Source organism: Crocuta crocuta, unplaced genomic scaffold (genome assembly GCF_008692635.1).
Source record: "Crocuta crocuta isolate KB4526 unplaced genomic scaffold, BGI_CrCroc_1.0 scaffold73, whole genome shotgun sequence".
Lineage (NCBI taxonomy): Eukaryota > Metazoa > Chordata > Mammalia > Carnivora > Hyaenidae > Crocuta > Crocuta crocuta.
This window is the reverse complement of record NW_027529443.1, coordinates 5,451,356-5,471,780: the sequence shown is the minus strand read 5'-3', so window position 1 is coordinate 5,471,780 and position 20,425 is coordinate 5,451,356. Positions and strand designations below refer to the sequence as shown.

General features: G+C 43.1%; 1 protein-coding gene across 2 annotated transcripts in view; it reads right to left on the bottom strand.

Moving 5' to 3' along the window:
• COG7 (component of oligomeric golgi complex 7) overlaps positions 1–20,425 on the bottom strand; it is an 86,214-nt gene that overhangs the window by 29,539 nt on the left and 36,250 nt on the right. For both annotated transcript variants that reach the window (XR_013334230.1, XM_077760499.1), the window contains exons 8-11: positions 14,899–15,026; positions 13,593–13,747; positions 8,526–8,642; positions 2,618–2,683 (exon numbers count right to left, since the gene is read on the bottom strand). Coding sequence is in view for 1 of the 2 variants with exons in the window: in XM_077760499.1 (XP_077616625.1) it covers positions 2,618–2,683; positions 8,526–8,642; positions 13,593–13,747; positions 14,899–15,026 (466 nt within the window). In the remaining variant the exon portion in view is untranslated. The remainder of the gene's footprint in view (positions 1–2,617; positions 2,684–8,525; positions 8,643–13,592; positions 13,748–14,898; positions 15,027–20,425) is intronic.

The window sequence follows — 20,425 nt, the reverse complement described above, 5'->3', positions numbered from 1 at the left end:
CACAAAGGAGGGAGAGATGAACGTTTACTTCATCTGCTTCCTCAACTCATTTCCTTTCATGAAAAGCTGTTACCCACTTCTTCACAAGCCATGGAAACCTGTACATTTACATCGGATCCCCCAAACAGGACTTCCCACTGAACTAAGACCTCATCCCAGTGAAAACACCCCTGTGCCAAAGATTAAGTGGGGGGTTGCCGTCAACATGCAGAGGGGGCGTAGCAATCTCCGTTATCTCACCCAACTTGCCCAGCGCAAGAGACAGCCTTCCAGTGGCACTCAGTCCATAAATCACAAAATGATCCCTTTCTGCAAGGAGGGGATCTTAAGAGCCCAAACGCCAATGCCACTCTTGTCGCTGAAGTCATCTGGAGTGTTCCGAGCTACTGCCTCTGCCACCCAGTGCGTGGCGGGGAGGAGTGGTCCTTGGGCCAGTGGAGGCTGGGCTCCCCAGGTGAGACTGACAGGCAGATAAGATAAGCTTTATAGGCAGCTGCCACGCGAGTGGCCTCCCTGATGGGAACACAGATGGCGACTGTCGCTATTTTCCCTTCCCAGGCTCAGTGCTTTTAGAATGACATCGCCTCTCAGAGAGGCTCCCTTGGATCTGCCCAGTCTGTTATCATCTCACTGCCAAAGCTCAGTCCAGCCTTTCGGCTTCTCTGTGCTGCAAAATGCAGGTCGAGAGAGAGGCTCATCCTTTATCTACCATGTCCCCATTCAGTTTCCTAACCAGATTCTTCTTTTCCTTCTAGAATGTAATATTCTCTTTCATTAAAAGATTAAGGAAAACCTATGTATCCTGATATGGAAAGATGTCTGCTATACAGATGCAGAAAAGCCCAAGTTCAAGGAGAAACGCTAATTTGTGAGAAAGACCGTGTGAAGGTGACACACTCCGGACAGCTCAGCTGACATCCAGGTTCAAATCACGGCCCCATGGTTCCATGACCTCAGACAAAACTATTTCCACAGATAATTCATTTTTACTTAAGTTATTACCTGTGCCAGACTCATGCCTCAATGTCTCTTCGTCTGTAAAAACGGGGATAAGAACAGTACCTACCTCTTTGGCCCACTGAGAGGATTAATGACTTACTTCATGTAAAGTCCCCAATGTCAGAGCTCAGTAAATATTATAGGCAGGGGGAAATGTTAATAATGTTTCTTCTAGAGAGGATTTTTAGTGTGAATAGAGTTTTCATTTTTATTTTGCATACTTGTGAACTGTTTTAATTTTCGCAATACTCACTACTGAAATTAATAAAATAATAAGCTACATGCCTTTCTTCTAAATACATAAATGTTACATATTCAGCTCTTCCTAGGAGCCCTCTGGAAACCCAGACCCACTCGCCCTCCACCACAGGCTTCCCCATTGTGTGTGCATGCGTGCACATTGGCACGAGTGTGCGCAGAGGGTTAATGGTTACTGCATTTACATTATCTACACACAGTCCACTACATGCCTGGGGTGCCCGGGGTTTATCCATTCCAGGAACTCACATCATTTCTGTGCTGGGCCATTTGGGAGTTACAAACAATTGCCCCTCCTAGCCAGCCACAGGACACCTGCCCAGAATGAAAAGGACTGTGGGAGACCGTGGGTAGGCTCAGAAATGAAAGAAGACAGGAAGTGGCTACAAAACAAAACAAAACAAACAGCTGACAGAGTACTGACCCTGTTCTTCAGAAATTCATTCTACTTCCCACAGGGTGGGTGTGTTGTTGTGTACACCCCACACCAACCGCTCCCCTCCCCCACCAGCTTTCATTTCACAGTGGACCACGGCCAGAGATTCCCTCCCACCCAGACTGCTTTAGGACAATACGGAATTACCCCAGAAAGAGGTGATGGGGCTGCTGCTGGGGCCTCACACAACTGTACGAAACAGACTTCTTCCCCTAGCTCCTGGAGAGCACAGAAATCAGCTGTCCCAGTGGCTGATTTAGCTAAATGGGAGATTTAGCTAGAAGAAAGAAGGAAGGAAATTTGGGAGGCTGGAGCCCTCTGAGGGGAAAACTCATCTGAACGAGGCCACTGCAGGGCAATGGAAAACCCTGGCAGGTATCAGAATAGAGAAAGGGGTTGGGGCGAGGGGAGAGACACGTTTGCGAGGGCTGATCCCAGAAACCCTCCGGCGGCCCACACCACCCTCACCACCCTCAGCAGCACAGAATTCTGCTGCAGAACCCGGAAGGCTGGCTGGATTAATCCTGATTCTACGGGCTGCCCCAGGTGACTTCACTGCCACCTATAATGCTGTTTCTATGGAGAAATTTATTGTGAGTCCCAATAATTAACTTATAAACAAGCAGTGGGAACCCAGCCCAATTATAATTTGGAGACAACATGTACTGTCTCCTCATTTGGGCTGAAACTTCTACATCTAACCAAAACTTTGTGACCATTGACAGACAGCTCAGAGCCTTGCCCTTTTTAGGTGCTCAGTAAATGTTTAATGATGACAATAATGACACCTTATATCTAGGTACAGACAGTCCTCAAGCTGTGTGGCTTCCAGATTTGACCATATGTTGTGAGTGCTGTGCTGTGAGTTCTATCCGGTTCTTCCCAAGCCAAGAACCTGGGGACTCGCCCACAGCCCTCGCCTACCTGTTTGCTAGCTGCTGCTCGAAGTCCCCACATTGCCGCAGGAGCTCGCCACAGGTGGCTATTATCCTAAACAAAACAGAAAGCACTTCAAGTTCAAGTATCTGGAATGTTGACATAGGACAAACATTGTCTCATTCATAAAAATTCTAACTATCCACTCCTTTGGTGGTGCTGGGTTCTGGAAAGTGGTTAACCATTTGACAGTCTACCTGACGTGTTTCACTAATTAGTAATTCATGGAGAAGGTAAAAGTGTGCTTCTAATGCCCTCAAGTCATAGGCCTCTCTGCTTTGAATCATACTTCTGTCTACAGTTCTCAAATGATCTTACATTTCCAAAATACTGAGGAGCTCTGGGACTTTGTCCTTAAGAAAGCGGGTTGGAAACACTTCATATCTAAAATTTAAAAACGAGGGGGCACCTGGCTGGCTCAGTGGTAAAAGCATGTAACTCTTGATCTCGGGACCATGAGTTCGAGCCCCATATGAGGTGTCGAGATTACTTACTTAAATAAATTTTTAAAAACTTTAAAAGATAAAATAAAATTTAAAAATCAACAATACATTTAACAAATCAGTCACAACAATCGAATGGGATTTATTCCCAGGATGCAGCAGTGATTCAATATTTGCAAATCAGTCAGTGTGATACATCGCATCAACAAGAGAAAGGATAAAAATCACACAATCAGGAGCGCCTGAATGGCTCAGTCAGTTAAGCATCTGACTCTTGATTTTGGTTCAGGTCTTAATCTTGCAGTTCATGAGATGGAGCCCCACATCAGGCTCTATGCTCACAGTAGGGAACCTGCTTGGGATTCTCTCTCCCTCTGTCTTTGCCCTGCCCCTGCTCATACTCTCTGCCTCTCAAAATAAACATTTAAAAAAGTCATGTGATCATAAGATGCAGAAAAATCATCTGACAAAGTATAACATCCATTCATGATAAAAACTCTCAACAAAGCAGGTTTAGAGGGAATATAACCTCTACATAATGAAGGCCATCTATGAAAACCCACAACTAATATCCTCAATGGTGAAAAATGGAGGGGAGCTTTTCCCTTAACTAAGGTCAGGAAGAAGACAAGAATGTCCGCTCTCACCACTGTTATTCAACATACTACTTAAGTCCTGGCCTCAGCAATTAGGCAACAAAAAGAAACAGAAGGCATCCAAATTGGTAAGGAAGAAGTAAAACTTCCACTATTTGCAGATGATACAATATAGAGAAAACCCTAAAGAGTCCACCAAAAAACTGCTAGAACTGATGAATGAATTCAGTAAAGTCAAAGGATACAAAATCAATGTACAGAAATTTGTTACATTTTTTACACTGATAATGAAGAAGCAGAAAGAAAAATTAAGAAAATAAATTTATTTACAACCAAAAATAATTACCAAAAATAATAAAACACTTAGGAATAAACTTGACCAAAGAGATTAAAGACCTGTACTTTGAAAACTGTAAAACACTGATGAAAGAAATTGAAGGTGATACAAACGGAAAGATGTTCCATGCTCATGGACTGGAAGAACCAACATTGTTATGTTAAAATGTCTGCACCACCTGAAGCAATCTATAGATTTGATGAAATCCCTATCAAAATACCACCAGCATTTTTCATAGAACTGCAACAAATAATCTTAAAATCTGTATGGAACCACAAAAGACCCAAATAGCCAAAGCAACCTTGAGAAATATGAACAAAGCTGGAGGCATCACAATACCAGATTTCAAGATATACTACAAAGCTGTGGTAATCAAAACAGTATGGTGCCGGCACAAAAACAGACACAAAGTTCAATGGAACAGAACAGAAAGCTCAGAAATAAACCCACTCATATAGGGTTAATTAATCTGCAACAAAGGAGGCAAGAATAGACAAAGGAGAAAAAATAAATAAACCTCTTCAACAAATGGTGTTGGGAAAACTGGACCATCAGTTGGACCACTTTCTTACACCACACAAAACATAAACTCAAAATGAAAGCTTAAATATGAGACCTGAAATCATAAAACTTCTGGGAGAAAATACAGGCAGTAATTTGTTTGACACTGGCCATGAAAACAGTTTTCTAAACATGTCTCCTCAGGCAAGAGAAACCAAAGTGAAATTAAACTATTGGGACCACACCACCAAAATACAAAGTTTTTATTTTTGTGAAGGAAACCATCAACAAAACAAAAAGGCAAACTACTAAATGGGAGAAGATACTTGCAAAGGATATATCCAAAAAGGGGTTAATATCCAAAGTATATAAAGAACATATACAACTCAACACCAAAAACCCAAATAATTCAATTAAAAAATGAGCAGAGAACTGAATAGACATTTTTTCCAAAGAAGACAGAAGACAGACAAATGGTCAACAGACACATGAGAAGATGCTCACCATCACTCATCATCAGGGAAATGCAAATCAAAACCACAATGAAATATCACCTCACACTTGTCAGAATGGCTACAATCAAAAATATAAGAATAAGGGTCGCCTGTGGGGCTCAGTCGGTTAAGCGGCTGACTTTGGCTCAGGTCATGATCTCACAGCTCGTGGGTTTGAGTCCTGCATCGGGCTCTGTGCTGACAGCTCAGAGCCTGGAGCCTGCTTCGCATTCTGTGTCTCCCTTTCTCTCTCTCTGCCCCTCCCCTGTTCATGCTGTGTCTGTCTCTCAAAGGTAAGTAAATGTTAAAAAAATAAATTTAAAAAATATATAAGTATTGCCAAGGATGTGGAGAAAAAGGAACCCTCCTGTACTATTGGTGGGAATGCAACTGGTGAAGCCAATGTACAAAACAATATGGAGCTTCCTCAAAAAATTAAACATGGAATTACTATATGCTCCAGTAATTTCACTACTAGCTATTTATCCAGAGACAAAAATACTAATTCAAAAGATATACTCACCCCCATGTTTACTGCAACATTATTTACAATACCCAAGACATGGAAGCAATCCAAATGTCCATCCATAAATGAATAAAGTGTATTTGGTATATATATACATTTACATATGCATATACATATATGCATATACATACACAATGGACTATTAGCCATAAAAAAGAATGAAAAATCTTGCCATCTGCAATGACATGGATGGATCTAGTGGGTATTATGCTAAGTGAGATAAGTCAGTTAGAAAGGTACCACATGATTTCACTCATATGTGGAATTAAAAAAAAAAAAAAAGAAAAAAAGAGACAAATAAACAGAGTCTTAAATACAGAGAACAAACTGGTGATTGCCAGGGGAGATAGGTAGAGGGACAGGTGAAATAGATAAAGGGGATTAAAAGATTATATTTAAATTTAAAAACCAAAATTTATTACTTAGTATTTATTAGATGTCTGCTATTTACAAGGCAAAGAAAACTACTTTGATACTAGAAGTTATCTCTCTGATCACATGAAAGGCAGATGAAGATTAATCCATTTGGCTTCTCAGAGATACGCCTGAATGACCATCATACCTGTATTTAATAATCCTTTAATTTCAAGTAATTTTATGCTGGGCCTCAAACTCCAGGGGCTGAGTCCTTCAACACCAAACTATAATGTCAGGACAAATCCAAGGATTAAAAACATCTCAGCTCTAGTTAATTTTTAACTTTCTCTAAAAGTGCCTATCATCACCAGGGTATCTAGGCATTCCATCATAAGAAAGGTTTATGAGAAAGTGAAATATTCCACCTTTCACTTGCCTCAGGTGCAACAGAATAACCTTGTACCTAGTATTTTCTGTTACACCAAACCACCAAAGATGATAGGGGATACAGTTAGCATCTAGAACATCAAATTTCATCCCCCTAAAATAAAAGTCCAGATCAGAGCCCATGAAAAGATTATCCCTGGGAGGCCCCGGATCTGCCCAGATTAAAGACCGCTTTCAGAGGGTCTGGATGTGCTCGACATGTGGGCCACCACACTGAGAACTGCAAGTGTCAGGGGCACCTTGAGCACACTCCCTAGGCCGGGCATCAGGCAAGTGGGTAACCAGCAGCCTCCTTTTCGGAATGTACATCCATGATGAGTGGTTTTACGGAAAAGAAATTCTGGATTGCTTTTTTACCTCGGCCTAATAACAGACCTACTACCATGCACAGCAGTGGAAGAACAGGACATAAGAGAACATTTGGCCAGGCTCCTGGGGCTTCAGCTGCCAGCTCCAGGGAGTGAACCCAGTGCTTCTAGAGTGTCCAGTTTTTAGGTGATGTTAGAAATCTCAACTGGGGCACCTGAGCGGCTCAGTCAGTTAAGCATCTGACATCGACTCAGGTCATGGTCTCTAGACTTGTGGGTTCGATCACTATGTTGGGCTCTGTGCTGACAGCTCAGAGCCTGGAGCCTGCTTTGGATTCTGTCTCTCTCTGTCCCTCTCTCTCTCAAAAATAAACATTAAAAAAAAAATCAGAAATCTCCATTATGTTAAAACTGGTTTTTAAATGCTGACAACTAACCCAAAATTTTTTAAATGATGTGATCAAACAAACAATATCCATAAGTCAGATCTGGCAACAGGCCAACAGTCTGCACCCTCTGGTTAGAACATTCAAGGGTCAAATCTTCTTAGGCCACTGCTGATCACATCCCCACCAGGCCTCAGGGCTTGGGGCAACAGGGGTCTACCTATTGGTTCACAGGTCACAGGGGCTACCCCAGAATCTGGCCCTCAACATCCACTTGGGAGGTCACCTCAATGCCTGTCATGGAATTCTTATATGGTTCTTTTCAGGCCAGACAATGCTGCCTTACCACTTAGTAGTATGCTGCTTAGATCTAAAAACAGGATCCAGGCACCTGGCTGGCTCAGTCAGTAGAGTGTGTGACTCTTGCTCTCTGGGTTGTGGGTTTGAGGACTCCATGTGGGTGCAGACATTACTTTAAAAAATAAAATCTTGGGGCGCCTGGGTGGCNAAATAATAAATAAAATCCTAAAAAAAAATTAAAAATAACTAAAGATAATAAAAACAGTATCCAATCAGCTATGTATTTTCTAATATACAAGCTCTAAGTTACCTTAGGCCTGAAAAAGTATAGGCTGAGGGAAAAAAACAACCTCAAATCAAATATAAAAAATATGAGTCACCAAAGGAGATAAGTCGCTCATGAAGACTATTTATGCATTAGGAGTGAGAGAGGCCCTTCTGGTGCTGCTGTTGCTATTGTTAGTTTTAATTGGCTTGTTTTTAGAGTCTAGATGTTTTGCTTAGAAAAAAGCAGTGAAAGAGAAAAAAGTAATGAGCCCCTTACAAACACATTCACCATTTTTATGTATTATATGATGCACGTTTATGCTTGCTACACGGGGCACGTGATTAAATTACAGCCCTCAGCACGCCTGGGTGGCTCAGTCAGTTGAGCATCTGACTTGATTTAGGTGGGAGTCATGATCCCAGGGTTGTGGGATCGAGCCCCTGCTTAAGNTTTTTTTTTTTTTTTAACATTTATTTATTTTTGAGAAAGACAGAGACAGAGTGTGAGTGGGGAAGGGGCAGAGAGACAGGGAGACACAGAATGGGAAGCAGGCTCCAGGCTATGAGCTGTCAGCACAGAGCCCGATGTGGGGCTTGAACTCATAAGCCGTAAGGTCATGACCTGAGCCAAAGTCGACTGCTTAACCAACTGAGCCACCCAGGCACGTGATGTGTCCAACTCTCGATTTGGGCTCAGGTTCTCACAGTTCATGGGCTCAAGCCCTACTTTGGGCTCTGCACTGGCAGCACAGGGCCTGCTTGGGATTCTCTCTCTCTCCCTCTCTCTCTGCCCCTCTCCTGCTCATTCACATTCTCTCAAAACAAATAAATAAAAAACTTGAAAGATTCTCTCCTTCTCCCTCTCCTCCTCTCCCCCATTCACACACTATCTCTCTCTTAAATAAAAAAACTAAAATCATAGCCCTCACTTTACCTAATGGAGTTCTGAAAAGCTGTCCAATCTTCTTGAAAAAGCGAGTTGGGAGGAATATCATCCAGCTTGTACTTCTTTCGTATCGACTGGAGAGTACTGGTGAAATCGGACACATACCTGTGGGGAAAGAAAACACAACAGATGGGGATGTCAGCGTCAACTCCTCAGATCTAAAGATACCTGGAATTATATGGCTTTGCACGAACGGCCAAGGATCTCGAGACTGTTTTGCAGAGGCTCCTGCCGAGGGGGCACACTGCGTATTAACTCTGACCACAGAAGGGCCTTCTCTGTGTGGCAGGACCATCTTTCTCCCCCGGAAGAACAGCGTTACGGGAGACACTCAAGGTGAGGAAGAAGGGGAGAGCCACTGAGACAAAGACTGGTGACCAGCCAGGTGAGAGTTGGGGCTAGTAAATCACTCTCTGGCCCAAAGATTGTCCTGAAACATCACGATCCCATGGTGGTACCCGGCCGTCACTGAGGACACTGTAAAACAGCTCGCCTATGTCCACGGTTCTTCCATGGCTTTCTTCCCCCCCAAATTTAGATTAAGTAGCTGAGCTCCCTGCAAGCAAGAGCCCACCTTTAATGGCGCAGAGGCATGAAACTGGATTCAAAGCTGAAGGCCCTCCCCCGTCAGCCTGCTGTTTGCTCCCACTGTGCACCACCTGTTTCCCTCACAGCACCCGGCACAGGTTTAACCAGACAGCTTCTTTCATGTAGATGTTCAGTGCACGTGCTGTTGCTAGGCCAGAGGCTCCCGGAGAACAGGGACTACCCCTTTGTGGCTCATAACCATACCCCCAGAATTAGCACAGGGCTGGCCATAAAACAGACACCTGGGACCATTTCCTGAATGAATGCCAGACTTGCACTATGACCTTGGGAAAGCGTCTGGGTGTCTTTGGGCCTCAACTTCCTCATCCTTAACAATGTCTCAGCTATATTGCCTCACAGGGTTGCCATGATGATAAAATAAGATAAATGAAGTAATATACACGAAAGCTCCCTGGAAAGCATGGAATGAAAGCTGATGTGGGGTGGTGGTACCTTTAAGGACGTACACCTCGTGGAACACGAACAAACAAATGCAGGTCCTCGAGTATCAGAACACAGCGGGGGGTGGGTCTTGTTCTCTGGAAACCACGAGGCTCCCTGAAAACCTAGGCCAGCTGTGTGCCTCACAAGGAGGCTGATCTCCCCAAACCATTAGCTCTACGTGAGGAAAGTGGGATGTGACACCCAGGGCACAGGCCTGAAGAGCAAGCTGGTGTGGGGGAAAGAAAGGCGACAGGCAGCGGAAACTGCTTCAGGCCTCTCCGCCGACTACCTGACTACTAGTGGCACCGCAGCCCCTAGACACGGGCCCGAGGCCTTAGAGGCAAGAGCCACGAAACCAAAATTCCATCCATGTCACCTCCCCTTTGTACTAAGAGAAGTGACAGCTTTCTGTCAGTCCTTGGGGGAGGAAGACGGGCCTCAAGAACCAATGGACGGGGAGATGTTGAAGAACACAACTGTGCTTCAGCCGCAGGAGGTTAACCGACTGTGCCACTGCCCTGCAGCCACGACGGAAAGCTCTTAGAGGAGTATGCCATGCAGTGAGGCCCTTGCTCTGCAGGAGCTCAGGACGGTGTTCCAGGAGGTCGAGCAGGAAGCAGAGCGCTGGGGGAAGTGGTTTCCATTCAGCCACAGTGTGCATCACATCACAGTTCAATCACATTTGTCCCCAAACCTCCCAATTCTCTCTCACAATAAATGTTTCTGGGCATCCCTACCACGTAAGAGTCGCTGTGTTAGGGGCTCTAATTACAAGCTTTTACTCGAAAGCCACAACTGCCATAAAGATGGCTGCCTCAGTTTACTCAGAGAAAAGACACAGAGGCTCCAAGAGGTCCCAACAGTAAGCATCAGAACCAGGGCTGGGCCCAAGTGGCTCCGGCCCCAGAGCCCACACTCCTGTTGTAGCTGGGAAGCCCCTGATTCTGAGACCCCTTCTCAGTCGTTTATACCCTATGGCTTCACCCTAGTTCAAGTTAGTCCAGCCCTCTGCAACCTCCCCCACGTTCCCCATCCTGCCATCCTTAACGCCCTCCCCACAACTGAACGATGTCCCCTCCCAACCCTTCTCCGGTTAGCTTCACACTGATTGCCCTAATTTTAAAACGGCAGCTGTTGGGGTAGCTTCAAAATCTTCCCTTCTAGAGGTGACCTAGTTTCACCACATACCCTTTGTACAGTTTGAATTTTTAATATAGATCTGTGTTTTTTAATGAAGTAATCAAAATAACCAACAGAAGAACTAGAAGTAAAAATATCACTCACAAGAGCTGAGAGGGGCAGGGGATAAGAGAGATGAACTGCCTTAAATAAACCCAGTCTCTCAAGATACAATAGTTAAGGTTGAGGGGTGCCTGAGTGGTTCAGTCAGTTAAGCATCCAACCCTTGATTTCAGCTCAGGTCATGATCCCACGGTTGTGGGGCTGGGCCCCGAATTGGGCTCTGCACTGAGTGCAGGGCCTGGTTAAGAGTCCCCCTCTCTCCTCCTCTGCTCCTCTTCTCCACTCCTGTTCTCCCTCTCTAAAAAGTATTTTTAATGTTTTATTTATTTTTGAGAGTGAGAGAACATGAGCCAGGGTCGGGCAGAGGTGGGGGGACGGGGTGGACAGAGGATCCGAAGCAGGCTCAGCACTGACAGCAGCAAGCCCGAATGGGGACTCAAACTCATGAACCGTGAGATCATGACCTGAGCCGAAGTCAGAGACACTCAGCTGGCTGAGCCACCCAGGCAACCCCCTTCTCTAAAATTAAAAAATAATAATAGTTAAGGTTGATAAAAATTTTTTCTTTAAAGTACAGAGGGGAGAGCTAAAAATCTTTTATCTATATACATTTTTTGATGTTTTATTTACTTTTGAGAGAGAGAGAGAATGAGAATAGAGGAGGGGCAGAGAGAGAGGGGGACAGAGAATCCAAAACAGGCTCTACACTGACAGCAGCAAGTCTGATCCAGGCCTCAAATTCACCAACCGTGAGATCATGACCTGAGCCAAAGTCAGATGCTTAACTGACTGAGCCAAGCAGTCAGCTCAAATCTTCTTTTAAATGATTAAAAGCAAAATGTGCAAAAGTGGATATTTCTGCGCAGAAGGACTAAGAGCGGAAAGGAAGACTGATGTTTTATACTTTTTTATGTTTATAAAAATTATTCTACAGTATTATTTTTGTTATTTTATAATAAGATTTTTAGATCTCAATAAAAAATTCTTTCCATCCACAAAGTCCTGGCTGGTAGTGGAGACAGAAAGTGGTCAGTTTTTTCTGATTATACTTGCTGCTCATGCTTCTTAGAAAATGCATCTGGGCTCACGCGGCTGCACCTCTGTCTGAGAGGAGGGCAAGTGTCCGTGGCAGCCCTAATGTCTCCGCTGGGAGCTGCCCTCCGGAGGTGGGACCGCCCACTGCAGACAGCTCTGGCTCCACAGACCTCAGAGCTCACAGGGGTGTGCCCAGCATTTCTGGAATGCCAAGGGTCCCTAAACTTACTACGGCAAAACAGCATTCAGTTCAATTAAAAAAACTTTTTCCTCGAGACTGAGGGCGACTTCATTCTAGAACAAGTTACGAAAGGAAGGCCTTTGGAGAGTCTAAGAATGTATTTGTCTCCAGGCGGGAGACAGGAACGGACCTGAGGGCCCTCGCGCCTCAACTGCACGGGTCAGAAAATCCAGCTTCTGCTGCTTGCTCACTTGTCCTTTTTCCTAACTCAACGTGACTTGGTCTCCTCTTCTTTGTCTCCACAGCTCTACTGCAACAGATTGACACACCATGCAATTCAATGGCTTTTAGTGATAGTCACAGAGCTGTGTGACCGTCACCAATCAACTTTAGAACATTTCCATCGCCTGAAAAAGAAGCCCTGTACCTTTTGGTAGTCATCCCCCCATCTCTTCCAAATGCCCACCCCACTTTGGCCAGCAGCAACCATCCGTTTTCTGTCCCTATTGACTTTGGACCTTTCATTCAGTTGGAATCATACAGCATGTGGTCTGTTGTGACTGACTTCCTTCACTTAGCATGATGTATTTTTCTCATTTTTATATTTTTAGTTACACGAGAAACGTGAGACTATATGCTTTTTTAAAAATCAGAAAATAACAAATAAAGCTAAATCCTCTATGAACACCACCCTAGTCCTTCCCTATCTCCCCAAAGATAACGGGTGTTTTGAGTTTGTGGCCTAACCTTCCAGACATTAGGGCTCAGCAAACTTTTTTCTATTAAGCTCCCATTATTTTAGGTTTTGAGGGTCCCAAAGTCTCTGTCCTAACTACTCAATTCTACCTTCATAGACCATAGGTAAGGGAATGGACATGGCTGTGTTGCAATAAAACTTTATTTACAAAAGCAAAGGACAGGCCAGATTTGGCTCATGTATTAAGAGTTTGTTAACATCTATTCCACAGGAATACATAATGCATGTTAAAGTATTAAAAAAAAAAATTCAGAATAGGGATTGGTACTCTGGCCCATTCTGTAAATGAAGTTTTCCTGGAATACAGCCATGCCCATTCATTTATGTGTTGTCTACCAAAGTCTCTACTGACCGTTAAGGCCCAAAAGCCTAAAATGCTTATCATCTGGCCCTGTGCAGAAAAAGTCTGCTGAACCCTGCTATGGAAAGTATACCCTACTTTTTGTATGTTCTTTTTATATACTGTATTACACTCTACACAGGATCCTGCAACTTGCTTTTATTTTCACTCAGTGAAATCTATCAATGTTGATATGTGTCGACCTACTAATACTGTAACTACCAAATAGAGTTCTCTTGTATAAATATACCATATGTTATTTAGCTATTGCCAAATTCATGGCCATTCAGGTTGCTTCATATGTTCCACTATTACGAACAGCGCTGTAATGGACATCCTTAAGAACGCCCCCTCGGGCTCAGGTGCTTCTCCAGGGCTCACAGCAGGAGCAGAGAATGCATGCAGTTTTAACTGGGGCACACGGCACCCTCCAGAGTGGCCAGCCCTGTCCCCACACCCCAGTCTTACTTGGCAAAGAGGGATTTCAGTGCTGTCAGCAAGCCACAGGTCCCCAGGCCATTGGTGAATCTGATGCATCTGTCAACGGCTGCAGAAGCCAGAGCAAAGAGCTTGTTCACGGAGTGGCTCAGCTCCTGCACGCAGTCAATGACCTCCCCATGCTCCTGGTCAGCAAACACGGACAAACAAAAGCTGCCTCAGGCTCAAGGACAAATGAATAGACAACATTAAGATGGGGGAGAACTCCAAAGCTCTTCGCCCGTGGTAAAACCACTCAAGTCAGGCAGCAGAAACACAGCCCCAAGCGGCAACAGCCCTCAGGGAGCCTGACCCTAGGGGAGGACATCTACGTGGCCAGTAAGATCACACACGTGAGCTCCTGGCAGAAAAGCAGGATCAAAATCCTTGTATTTTTCATCTCTTTCCTCTTTTCCTGTGATTAAGATGGCATCTCTCCCCTGGCTCTAAAGCTAGACGGGGCGCCTGGGTGGCTTAGTCGGTAAAGCGTCCGACTTTCGCTTAGGTCATGATCTCGCGGTTCATGGGTTCGAGCCCCACGTCGCGCTCTGTGCTGACTGCCAGCTCAGAGCCTGGAGCCTCTTTCAGTCTGTGACTCCCTCTCTCTCTGACCCTCCCCTGCTCACGCTGTCTCTCTCTCTCCTAGAAATAAATAAAACATAAATTTAAAAAATAAAATAAAATAAAAAAAAATAAAGCTAGAATTCAAATTCTCCATATCAAACACTCCAGAAGAATGTAGTAAAAGGAAAATGCTTCCTTCAGGGGCAAGAACGTAACTGAGGCAGAACAGACTTTCTAGGCATGTCCCTGGAAAACAGAAAAATGGCAGGAGGCAGCAGAGTTTAACTCGTGTGAGATCTACTCTTAAATGTCAACTCGCTTCAGGCTACATAACCTTAATATTTGCAAAGGGAATGCCTTCTCTTCCCCTTGGAGGTCCGCACAAGCGAAACTGCCCCTGGGGCACTGCCTGTGAATACATGGTTCCTGTGCCCATTTCCACAAGTTCCGTAGCCAAAGACTGCCATCATAAGAATTCGTTAAATCGGGGAAATCATAAACTTATCTCCAAAAGATTTAAGTATCTCATTCTATTGGACCTTCACTTGAGACTTTAAATAGAAAACTGGTAGCATATCTGTGGTCTCATTTTACACTTGGATTGAAGAGCCCATGGGGTACTTAGAGCCTGTTTTTGCCCACTCGTTCCCACTCTTTGCAGACCTGATGCCACCCCCCACTTCACCAAACCAGATGACTCCTCAATGGTCACCGGGCAGCACTATGACATTACCAGAGGCACAGCGCTGATCTGGATGAGGACGTTCTTCTCTTCCATGTCACCATACTTCAGCTGGTAAGGTTTGTATGGGCCATACACAGCCTCCACCAGTTCCGTGACTTTCACCAGGTTGTACTCATCTTGAGGGAATCAAAAATTAAAATTGATGATGAACAAAGACTCAAAAGTTTGGAGAATAACAAGTGAAAGGTACTCTTTGGGAACTTTTCAGATTTCATCTTAGGGGTGATGACATTTTGTCAATTTGCTTTTGTTGTTTATGGAAGTTGCCGCAATCACTTTGGTAAATATTTTGATAAATGTGGGCTCTATGTATTATTTGTCTGGAGCACTATTAAAACATTTTTTAAGGTCTATTCATTTTTCAGAGACAGAGAGAGACAGAACTTAAGGCAGGGAGGAGCAAAGAGAGAAGGAGACACAGAATCGGAAGCAAGCTGCAGTATCTGAGCTGTCAGCACAGAGCCCGACACGGGGCTCAAACTCACAGACCACGAGATCATGACCTGAGCTGAAGTCAGACACTTAACCAACTGAGCCACCCAGGCACCCCACAGAGCACTATTAGAGCTACCAACGCACTTCGTCCCATGACCTGTCATGGCCAAGAATCTCTTCAAATGATAACTCTAACCAAGGTCAAGTTCCAAAAGAGCTACAAAGAAAAGGCTCTGCAGGAAGAACACTTTTTCAAAGACTTTATAGACAGGATACCCCATATACTAGGCATTCCCCCAAAATTCCTATATTCAACTACATTAAAAAATCTAAAACATGTTTGTATCAAAAATCGAAATGGGTATATTCCAGGAAATATCAATTCAACTTCCAAGTTGAACACTTACCTAAGTGACATTAGCATCTATTGATCATCTTTGCCTGATGATTATAAAATGGTGATTTCCTGGGGAACCTGGGTGGCTCAACTAGTTAAGTGTCCAAATCTTGACTTCAGCTCAGGTCATGATCTTACTGTTCATGGGTTTGAGCCCCTCACTGGGCTCACGCTGACAGTATGGAGCCTGCTTGAGATTCTCTCTACCTCCCCTGCTCACTCTCTCTCTCACAAAATAAATAAATAAACTAAAAAAAAAACTTAAAGTGGTGATTTCCTAAATCTCTCGTTCTTTCTACATCTATATGCAGGCCTTCTTTTGTAAAAAGATTTTCCTCTCTTTTTAAATGTTTATTCACTTTTGAGAGACAGAGAGAGATAGAGCACGAGCAGGGAAGGGACAGAGAAAAAGGGAGACAAAGAATCTGAAGCAGGCTCCAGCTCTGAGCTGCCAGCACAGAGCCCGACGCGGGGCTCAACCTCATGAACCATGAGATCATGACCTGAGCCGAAGTCGGACGCTTAACCAACTGAGCCACCCAGGCACCCCCCTCCTTTTTTTAAAAGACTTTTTTTTTTAATGTTTATTTATCTTTGAGAGAAAGCAGAGAGAGATGGAGACAGAATCTGAAGCAGGCTCCAAGCTGTCAGCACAGAGCCCAACGCAGGGCTTGAACCCATGAACCATGTGATCATGACCTGAGCAGAAGATGGACGTTTAACATATTGAGCTCTCTCTTTCTCTCTCTTTAATACAATATCCCTGTGAACTCGTGGATTCTTTGAATATTCATTGTGTCATGATCCATCATTGTCATTATTCATTTTGATGCTCAGATTATTTCAAATTTGGTTATTTCAGGCTACCTCCTGTATCTTTTTGACATATCCCTACTCAGTCTTTTAGTATGATGGCTGGAATCCAAAATCTTTTTTATAGCTTGCAAGGACCCACACCGGCCAACCTCAGAAGGTGAAAGAGGGAGGCAGTGAAGAGTGAAGAAGGCTCTCCTATCCAAGCTCTCTTGCGTCCTACTTATGTGACTGTGTGCCAATCATAGGACTTTCAATGTCTGTTTTCTCAACTATANTGAGCACTGGGTGTTATGTGGAAACTAATTTGACAATAAACTATTTGTAAAATAAATAAATAAATAAATAATGGCATCAATCTTACAAGGCCTTCATGGAGATTATATAAAATCTTTGTGTAGCATGTGGTAACACTTAATAAATGCCAGCTCTTTTTACTGTTACTGCCCCAGCCTTTCCTCCTTCACAATTAGTTTCCTCCTCCTGGCCTCCAGCCTTCTTGTAGTTCCTCAGAAGCACTGGGCTCCCTTCGGGTCACTTCTGTCTGGAAGGACTTTGTTCTCCCTTACCCTCCTGTGTCTGGTCACCTCCCATTCTTCTTTCAGGACTCACTCAGCTCAAGTTACCAGGCTCAATCAGCTTTGTTTGTTCATATATTCTCCTAGAACCACTCTGCTTTTTTTCAAAGTACTCATCTTGTTTTGTAATTACACACCTATTACTATAATAATTTGGTTATCTCCCACCAGAACAGGTGTTATAGGAGAGCAAGGACTGTGTCTGATTTTGCTCAGTGTTCAGCATTCCAGTACTAGTTTGTTTGTAGTTGAGTGAACAAATTAAATATGTTGTGACCTATCCATAAGGGAGTCATGAAAAATAACTGGACACACACATATGTAAAACACACACACACAGTTGGGAACCAGAGTTCTCACTGTACAAGAGATGCAACCAGGGAGAAGGAAGGTAAAGTGGATGTGATTTAAAAGGATCAGTATAAACTGGAAACATATAGTTCCTAGCTCTGTCCACCAAAAGGGCCTAGAATCCCAGGAAGAGTGAGCACCCTCAGTGTCCAAACCTTGGTTTCTAAATACCATTTCCCACTAAAAGAAACCAGGCTCCTTAGGAAAACATAGGTCTTAGGCAGGGAAAATATCTGTTCCTGGAACAATTTGTGCCAAACAGCAAGCAAGTAATCAAAGACTGATAGGGACATTTCAAAAAGATACAGAAGGCAGCCTAAAGGGGCAACTACTGTCCAAATTTGAAATATGTCAAGCATCAAAATGAATAATAGGAATAGCAAATCATACCACAATGAATAAAAAAAGAATCCAGGAATTCACAGTGATATTAAAGTAAGGAAAAGGGGGTTGCCTGCGGGGTGCAGCTGGTTGGCATCCAGCTGTTGACCTCAGCTCAGGTTGTGATCTCACAGTTTGTGAGCTCAAGCCCTGCATCAGACTCTGCACTGATGGTGTAGAGTCTGCGTGGGATTCTCTCTCTCCTTTTCTCTGCCCCTCCCCCACTTGTACACACATCCTCTCTCTCTCAAAATAAATAAATAAACTTAACAAAATTTTTTAAAAAATAAAGGAAGCACCTGGCTGGCTCAGGAGGAGCATGCAATTCTTGATCTTGGAGTCATGAGTTTGAGCCCCAAGTGGGTGTAGAGAGTACCTAAATAAATAAAACTTTTTAAAAGTGAGGAAAGAGGGGCTCCTGGGTGTCTGAGTCAGTTAAGCATCTGACTTCAGCTCAGGTCATGATCTCACGGTTTGTGGGTTTGAGCCCCACGTCGGGCTCTGTGCTGACAGCTCAGAGTCTGGAGCCTGCTTCAGATTCTGTGTCTCCCTCTCTCTCTGCCCCTCCCCTATTCATGCTCTGTTTCTCTCTGCCTCAGTAATAAATAAACATCAAAAAAAAATTTTAAAGTAGGAAAGAAAAGAAAAATCTCTTCTTTACAAAAGAAGGCCTGCAAATAGATATAGAAGGAATGACAGAAGTAGGGAATCACCATTTTATAATTGGTATTGTGAAAATTATTCAGGCAAGATTTATCAATGGATGCTAAAGTCACTAAGTAAGTGTTCTTTGAGGATTAGTATTTTCCTATGGGCCCCAAGCATCACCCTATGGATTATTTATTAATTACAAAGAGGAAAAGGTATCTTTACAATAGAGAGATCTACTGGATACATTGGATACATCTACCAAGTGATTAATCCAGCCATCACCAATAATTAGACATTATGTGTCTCCTGATGTGATGCCACAGGAAATACACATCATCATCAATGTAGTATTCTTGCCAAAATATTTAATCCAAATTTAATCTTCAGGAAACAATCAGACAATCGCAGGAAAAGGGACATTCCACCAGAAAATTACACTGTATTCTTCAAAGATGTCAATGTCATGAAAGACAAAAGAGAGGTGAGATGACTGTTTCAGATTAAGAGATTAAAGAGAAAAGACAAAAATAAAGAGTCAAGACAACCAAAAAACATATGCACATCGATTGATCTTAATGGGAGGAAGAGGTGGAGAAGCAGCTATAAAGTCTTTTGTGGAACAAATGGAAAATTTGTGTATTAGGTGACAGTATTGAGTCAGTATTATATTGTGGGGGGGCTGATAACAGTAACAAAATATTCTATTAAAAACATTTAAAGGAGCGCCTGGGTGGATCAATCGGTTAAGCATCTGACTTCAACTCAAGTCATGGTCTCATGGTTTGTGAGTTCGAGCCCCACACTGGGCTCTCTGCTATCAGCACAGAGCCAGCTTCAGATCCTCTGTCCCTCTCTCTCTGCCCCTCCTTTCTCTTTCTCTCTCAAAAGTAAACATTAGGGGTGCCTGGGTGTCTTAGTTGGTTAAGCATCCGACTTTCGCTTAGGTCATGATCTCGCGGTTCATGGGTTCGAGCCCCGCGTCGGGCTCTGTGCTGACTGCCAGCTCAGAGCCTGGAGCCTGTTTCAGAGTCTGTGGCTCCCTCTCTCTCTGACCCTCCCCTGCTCACGCTGTCTCTCTCTCTCTCTCTCCTAGAAATAAATAAAACATTAAAAAAATTAAAAAAAAAAAGTAAACATTAAAAAAATTGTTTTAAACATTACAGGATATAGAGACCCTCTGATTCATAAAAAATCTGTTCATTTATATAACACAAAATACTGCTTCTAAATGGTGGACTGAGAATGATCTTTTTCCTTCTTTGTGTTTTCCGGGGTTTTCTATAATTAATACCTATTCCTTATTAATTATAAAATCAACTTATCTTTAAATATTAGTTTTTCTACTTCATAATTTGTATGTTTCTAATTATACCATGTACATGCATTAATTGCCAAAATAGAGACAATGTTAAAGGCAAAATATAAATTTCGAAAATATATCTGTAGAGGCGCCAGGGTGGCTCAGTTGGTTATGCGTCTGACTTTGGATTCTGTGTCTCCCTCTCTACCCCTCCCCTGCTCGCACTCTCTCCCTCTCTCTCTCCCAAAAAATAAAGAGTGAGAAAAAAAGAAAAGAAAGTGCATGTGTAACAATGATAAACAATGGAGAAAAAAATCTTTGCTACATCAGGCTATTTTGGGATAGATACCAAATTTTTAACAGTGGTTATTTCCAGCAAACTAGGTTTACAGGAGACTTTCATTTCGCGTTATAGATTCCTATATCATGAATTTTTATAACATGTACTTTGTTGCTTTTTATATTTAATGATATATTATTTTAAATTGTTCTTATAAATTAATCTGAAATAAGTTAAACTCTTAAAAAAAAAGTAGGCAAATGAATAAGCAATTCAAAAAAGTTTATAAATTGAAAACTTGCTAGTAATCAAAGAAATGAAGAATCACA